Source organism: Callorhinus ursinus, unplaced genomic scaffold (assembly GCF_003265705.2).
Source record: "Callorhinus ursinus isolate GAN/ISIS: 27379988/994484 unplaced genomic scaffold, GSC_fseal_2.0 scaffold14, whole genome shotgun sequence".
NCBI lineage: Eukaryota > Metazoa > Chordata > Mammalia > Carnivora > Otariidae > Callorhinus > Callorhinus ursinus.
In genome coordinates, this window is record NW_027397076.1 from 26,088,246 (window position 1) to 26,095,974 (window position 7,729).

General features: G+C 41.3%; 1 protein-coding gene across 2 annotated transcripts in view; it reads left to right on the plus strand.

The window, feature by feature from the left end:
- Positions 1-7,387, plus strand: part of LIN7A (lin-7 homolog A, crumbs cell polarity complex component) — a 117,553-nt gene extending 110,166 nt beyond the window's left edge. For both annotated transcript variants that reach the window (XM_025882478.2, XM_073900606.1), the window contains exons 5-6: positions 1,254-1,451; positions 7,230-7,387. In XM_025882478.2, coding sequence (XP_025738263.1) covers positions 1,254-1,451 — 198 coding nt within the window. In that variant the 3' untranslated portion in view covers positions 7,230-7,387. The remainder of the gene's footprint in view (positions 1-1,253; positions 1,452-7,229) is intronic.
- The last annotated feature ends 342 nt before the right edge of the window (positions 7,388-7,729 follow it).

The window sequence follows — 7,729 nt, forward strand, 5'->3', positions numbered from 1 at the left end:
TTATAGGTATGTGTGTATATATGATTATATCCTTAGTAAATTTCTCTGAAAATAAACTATTCTTTATAAGGGGCTTATTCAATGCATAACAATAATGCCCTCTGGAAAAACTGTGCCAGTTTGTGTTAAGTTACTAGCAGTATATGACAGTCCCATTTCCCTACATCCTTGGAAATACACCATATTTTTAAAAATACATATTCACCATTTTTAAATTATAATTATAAAGGAAATATTTTGTGTTCATCTGTACTTCTTTCATTGCAAGGGAACTTAGACATCTGGAGTTCATGTGCCCATTTTGCTTAGGTCTTCATAGACTCAAGAGTTCTTCATGGTAAGAATGTGAACGAATTGTCATATATTGAGAAAATTTTTTCTTGTTTGTTATTTGGCCTTTTTGTGGTATATGAGATATAGAAACTTACAATTTATAAATCTGATTTTGTGATTTTTTTTTCCATTGGCATTTTTACTCAAGAATTCTTTCTCCGTTGCAAGATGAACATTTCAGCTCTGCTTCATTTTAGTTGTTTTATGGTTTTAATTTTCCATTTAAATTTTTAATCAGTTATATTTAGCATAGACTAGGAGATTGGGCTCTACATTATTTTCTATCATTTAATTATTATTTGCTTCCGCATCATTATTTAACAGTCCTCTCCCCCTTTGGTCTAAATTCCACATTTATCACATAACAAAGTTCTACACACGATGGATCTGCTTCTGGACTCTGTGTTCTCTCTCTTACTACAACAACAAGACACTGTTTTAATCATGATAGATCCCTAATAATGTTAATATCTGATAGGGAAAGTTCCCCTTTTTTACTATTTTTTTAAAATTCTTTCAGAATTTCCTTGACCAGTGCATTTACTCTTCCAGATGAAATTTAGAAATCCCACGCTAAACGTTAGTGCAATATCTTAGGTCTTGATGGCTTCTCACCCTCTAAACTTGAACCCCCACTCAATCCGTTCTGTACCCTAGTGCATCCTAACCTGCCTCCACTTCAACCTCCAACACAGTAAATAATAGTGATGATGGCAATGCGTCCCATCTGCCGTAGCTTCTGGACATTTCAAAGTGGGACTTTATTTTTATTTTTTTACATTTAATTTAATTTTATTACGTTACGTCAGTCACCATACAGTGTCAAAGTGGGATTTTAACTAGATCATGACAGCCGACTGGTCCCGCAGGGCGAGGAACAAGCGAGCTCTCCCGTTTAAGAGCTGTCACTGTCTTTCCAGAGCGTGGAAGGGGAGCACCATGAGAAAGCTGTGGAACTGCTCAAGGCTGCCAAAGACAGCGTCAAGCTGGTGGTCCGATACACCCCGAAAGTCCTGGAAGAAATGGAGGCGCGCTTTGAAAAGCTCCGGACCGCCCGGCGCCGACAGCAGCAACAACAGCAGCGGCAGCAACAAACACAGCAGAACCACATGTCCTAGGTGAGGAGCGCCTTCTTCCGCACCAGCGACGGCCCGACACGTACAAGTTTGTTTCGGTTTTTAATACGGTGTCTGAGGCAGCTGGAATACAATCATTAGGTTATGACAGTCCCCCCGCCCGAATCAGTCAAGCAAATAAAAAAACCCGATGACCTCAGAAAAATGTAAACAAGACAGTCGCTTACTTTATAATGCCATTCAGCCATATTTTCTGCAAATGTAAGATATTTTGGAAAATCATGTACTTGGGAGGGCCGGGTACAGACTATAGAATGCCTTTAGGCACATTAGGAAAAGGCAGCCTCTGTGCAACCCAGATCCCCGGGCACAGAGCTCCATGACAAGAGTGTGGGCTGGATTCCAGCCGCCCGCCTCCCCCCCCCCCCCCACTCACCTTCTTGGCCAGCTGCACAGTGTACGGAACTAAACAACCCTATAGTGCTGATCCTGGGAAGAGCCCTTTAGAATACTGATACAAATTACTGAAAAACTACTCCATGGAGAAAGACGTGGAGACCTGCCAGTGGATGCGCTCTGAGAGATCTGAAATTCTCTGTGGGTGCTCACTGAAAATGTGATGCTCTTGCCTTTTTTCTAAATTCCACTGTGACAAAAATTCTCAGTCAGGTCTTGCTATTTGTTTTTTTAAGAAAAGCCAGGAAAAAAATGTGAAGAGTAAGAATCCCCATCTTTGAAGTGCTTCCCATGTGCTAGGCTCTTCTCCCATGTTATTCCTTATCCTCAGAAAAACCCTTCCAGGTAAGTATCCCTAAAACCCCATTTTTTAGATGAATGATACGAAGTTGCAATGGCTTTGTGGAGCCCTCCCACAATGACACTTTTAAGTAACATAGAATATATTTTCCTTTTTGCTCTTGCAGGCATTTCATCTGCCAACATCAGATAGTCTGGAATTCTATAAATTGTCCTTGCTCTCCTTTGGAAGAGACAGTTAATAGCATAACACACCTCTCCACTATGATGTCTGCAAATGGGATTTTCAAGGGAGGTTCAGATGTTCTTGGGAAAATGACAAGGGGTAATAGTGGTTTTATCAGACTACTATTTGCACAACCAGAAACACTGGATATGACATGAGACTTTCTGTGGTTTGTGACACAAAAAGGAGAAGCTACATGGGGAAGTATAAAGACTCCAGGATTTGTCCTCAGACACTGCTGAGAATTCAGCTGTCTATCTTTCTTTCATAGCTTGTGAGTTTTTATTGTATATATCCCATAGTTGGGTGACTTCATTTAAAATCACCTTCCATTCACTCTAAAAACTACATTTATTCAACAGTAAAGATCTATTTGGTACTGCCATGGGCTTGACACTGTTCAATGGGCTGTAGAAACAGCCTGAGCAAAGCAAAATCCTTGCGCTCATGGTGCTTACATCTTGGTTGGAGGAGACAGTTAATATCCAGGTAAATGAAAATAACCTACTGGGACCAGTACTTAACAGAGTTAAAATCGAGTGCTCTGATAGACACCGGCTAGCTGACAACCTTCTATTAGGTGATCAGGGGAGACGTCTCAAAGGAGATGACGTGTAAGCTGGGGTTGAATGGTGAGGAGAAGCCAGAAATGAGCATAAGAAGGAGAGGAACTAGCCAGTGCCTAGCTCTAAGAGAGACAGGAGCCACTTGATGTTTGAGGAATAGAAAGAAAGCTGGGGTAGTTAGTTAGGAAATAATGAGGACGGACAGAGAGGTAGATGGGGGCCAGGTCACAGAAAGCTTTTTAAATCACTGAAAGAAGTTAGATTTTATTGCAGTGGAAGCCACTAAAGGTTTTAAGCAAGGGACTTACATCTGATCTATGTATTAAAAAAGATCACTCGTGCTGTTCTGAGGAAAATAGATTATTGCAAGGTAAGAGTGAGAGCAGAGACTAATTAGAAGGCTGTTATAGAGTAGTCCAGGCAAGCGGTATGGTGGTTGGACTGGGGTGTGATAGGGTTGGGATGGAGTGATAAGGATGCATCTGGACAAGTCATTTTGCCCACATCCTTCTCTCTAATCCATTCTGAATACAAAGGTACTTTACCTCCCTTGGTACTGTCAGGATCCCTTCAAAGGTCTAATAACAATCCACGGTTCTTTAGTAGAACATGGAACTCTTTCCACTAACTCATTTTCTTCCTCCATCCTCAATAATGCGAACTTGTACCGTTTTCCTAATTGATTTGCCACACTGGTCCACAGTAAAATTATTCTAAAGTGTTTTGAAAGAAATATGTTGCCATTCAGACTTCTGAGGTCTCACTAAAAGCTTCCACTATTCTACCCATTCAGTCCTCTTTGGAAGGATACAATTTGGCCATCAGTATTTGCTGGGCCGTGCACTCCATTGCATTTCTCTGCTCCATCAGTCTTCATTAAATCACTTCAGAATTTCCTATTGTCTCACCGCCAAAGACTAACATTCTTTAATAAAAGACATTTGCAAACAGTTTTTTTCTGGTAGAGGGTACAGGAAAGTTCTATTTAAATGAACATGCAATTTATATTTATGTCTGCCAAGACAGCCCTTGCTACACACACGTTCGTGGCCTTTTGGGATGACACTGTAGCGGCCGTTCCAAGTACGAGCGAAGTCGTACCGAGTCAGGTCATCCATGGATTTTATGGTGAATTCAGTCAAAGAGACCTACATTAGCTCTTGTTCAACTCTTAATTAATTAAATTTTTAAGGATTAAATGGGATTTGCTACACTTCCTAACTCATACTATGGTTGCTTTGGGGAAGAAATTTGAAGCTAATTTGGTGTGTGGAGATTTATCTCTTATGCCCACTTTTAATTTCAAACTCGCCTGAAATAAATCTCAATTGTCTTTTCCCCTAACTTCCATGTGTGATAATCAGGAATTACATTTTCTAAAAGGTAATAGAGATGATCCCTATACAACTGAGTTATAGAAACCTAAACAGAGAATAGGAATATGGCTATTTTTATGCTATCCCCACTTTCTTGACAAAGAGCACTACATTTATTCAGGTTAAGGCATCTTATTTTTCAAGCATGATTTTATAGACATCCATACTTCACCCAGATTCTCAAAGAATAAAAGGAGGAAGGAAGAAGAATCCTTCCTGAGTTGTCAACATTCTGAGGAAGTCAAGACTAAAAGATTGTCAAATTTCTCTGACCTCCTATTGCTGCATTGATGGCGGAGAATTCACTGCATTTGAAACCAGGCTGAATCTTCACAGATTTACAAAGTAGCTGGAGTTTAGCGGTGGCCTCGCCCACCGTCAGGCCCCCGTTTCCCTTCCCTTGTCCACTCCTGACTGTTCTAACCTCCCACGACCACTGCCACAGCCGCCGTCCTTCGGGTCCGATCCAGGGAACCACTGCAGAGCGGAGGAAACCAGCCTCCAAGGATGATTCTGATAATTGAATCCAAGGAACCCAGAGTTATCAAAAAGAAAACCGGAATAATAGCAATAATCACTGAAATGCTGGATAACATTTATTAAGCAATTAGGGTATGCCAAAAACCTCTTCTAAGTGCTTCATCTATGTTCAATTACTTAATCTTCACAACAATCCTATGGGTAGTAGGTACTATTTTTAATCTCGTTTTAGAGGGAGAAACTGAGGCACGTGGGATTTTTTTTTTAAAACCTGTGCCACAGTTCACAGCTCATAAGCAATAGGGCCATGACTCAAACCCAGAAACACGGGCTTCAAAGCCTTTCTCTACACCGCTGTGCTACAACTCTACTTCTTTCTTCGATGGCACCTGCCCTTACCTCCCCCATCCCTCCTCACAGACATCTTCACATGAGCTTTCCAGGGATTCATTCTCATGCTCGTTAGAGTTATCCAACTCCCCCTTATCATTTACCCCATACTTCAAAGTACTCCATCACCTCAGCTGTACCCATGTCTTACTGCTGCCTTAAAAAAAAAAAAATTACCACAAATTTGGTGGTTCAAAAGAACATAAATCTATTATGCTGTAGATCTGAAGTCCAGTACAGTCTCTCTGGGCTTTAAGAGGCTCCAAGGAGAAAAGTCATTTCTCTGCCTTTTCTAGCTTCTAGAGGCTCGCCACATTCCTTGCCTCGTGGTCCTTTCTCCATTTTCAAAACCAGCAAGGGTGGCTGAGTCCTCACACTGCATTGCTCTGACCTCGGCTTCCTCATCACAGCCCCCTTCCCTGGCCCCTCCTTCTCTCTTCATCTTCCACGTTTAATGATATCAATCATATGTCCCAACTGGACAATCCGGGATCATCTCCCTGTTTTAACATCAGGTGTTTAGCAACCTTAATTCCATCTACAACTTTAATCTCCCTTTAACGTGGTATCTAACATATTCACAGATTCTAGGGATTAAAGTGCAGATAGATTTAGGGTCCATTATTCTGCCTACCACAATGACTCATTTAAAAGTTAGCAAAGCAATTTGAGCGATAAGATTTACACTAATAGGGAAAAAAAAGGCTTTTATTTAAACAAGTAAAAAAAAAAATCACTGATCTGTTGAATTACAAATCAAGGGAATGAGAGAAATAATGAGAACATTTGATGCAGATGGTCCTTCCCAATGGGTGTTTCAGTGACCCACATTTTGGATGCCCGGTGATCTCTCAGCTTCTGGCATATCCCTCAGGCCTCCTCCTTCCCCACCCTCTGGAGAGGTGAAAAGATCCAAGACTGTTCCTAAAATTCACCTGTTGTACTGAGGCCCATTCCCCTGGGACGTGTACTATATAATAAATTAATTCACTAAAAATTCAGTCTCTAGATCTCTGTCACTTGCTGACTCGGGGACCTATAGGAAGTTATTCAATAGAAGACTCAGTGAAATGGTCTGTTATGGAGATTAAGGAAAAAATATGTAGAACTTTTAACACAATATGTGGTGATTAGTGAGCACTCAATAGTAGTAGAGTAGTGGTCACATTGTAGGAGGGAAAATGTCGGTACCAGGCAGTGCTTGCGTGTAATAGGTTCTTAAGTGAGTCTTGAAGAAGCACAATGGCCTTGTGCATGGCTTTGAAGCCCCCACCCAGGGGCTTTTAGGCACATCTGCAGAAGGCATGCCAGCTGGAGGGTGTTGATGCAAAGTAGGCCAATTGCAAGGCCTGCCACAGTTTGTAAAAATCTGTTTTGTATATGATGCTTTGCATTCATGGGCATAAAAATATCTGCAGCTTTAAAAACAAAGATCGGAAACCACTGTTCTCTCTGAAAGGAACGATTCCATGATGGGGCAAGAGTGACAGGTCTTGGGGGAAGTGTTCACGGAGGCTGATCCCCTGGATCTGACCACATGGGCAGCTGCGTACTCCGTTCTACTTGGTGTCAGGCTGACCTTGTGTGAGAAGAAACGGGTCTGAGAATCTGCTTCAGAGCAAGGAAGTTGGGGCTTCCTGCCTATCAGAGAGAGGTTCTGCCGGCTGTACCCCAACCCTAAGAATCACACTGTAAAAGTTAACTATCCTTTGCCTTCATGAAGAAAAAGAGAGTCATCTGGAAATGGGAAGAAGAAATGTTTTACATTTGAAATGTTTTCCAACTGGTGTTCTGTATTTCATTTTAGGGAATAACTGTGTCTTTTCCATCCCCATTTGATAATTACTTCCTTTGCAAACATCAAATGATTTTTTTTCGTATGTGGAATATTGTGCATGAGTGATAGGGCCTAAAATAATTCTTGCTGTTCTCACATAGCACATGCTCTTCTGATATTTTTAGCATATTGTCATTGACAAATGAATACTAATCACTGGCTTCCCTTCACTCTTTCCTCCTCTTTCAGGTCCTTAGAGAGAAGCTACCTGATCAAAGATCTGATAGTCACAAATTCGAAACCGTGCTTCCGAATCCCAGCACATAGTAAAAGGAAAAGACCACATTGATAATTATACCTGTCAAGAAGCTGTGAACACGCGGTGTATAAATTCTTTACCAAGGCGACTCAACATCTTCTTTCTCTGGGCCTGAATCCCACTGCTCACGTGCTCTTTACACACACAGACCTTCCATTCACTGCAGTGGGAATTCTCAGTGTGTAAAGGGAGAGGTTTTCCAGTCTGCAGACTGAAATAGTACAAGAAGAATCAAGTCCATGACTTTCAGATAAATCACCAGGCCAAGATGAAGTGAATCTTTGGTCTATAGCTTTTCCAGAGATTAACAAATCCCTCATTAGGCTATAGTTCAAACTGCATCAGTTCAAGGTTGTTAACCACTTAAAAGAAACCTACGCATTGCCCGGTACCCTGACCTCGTCCACATCCATACTGCTGAATTGTCTGA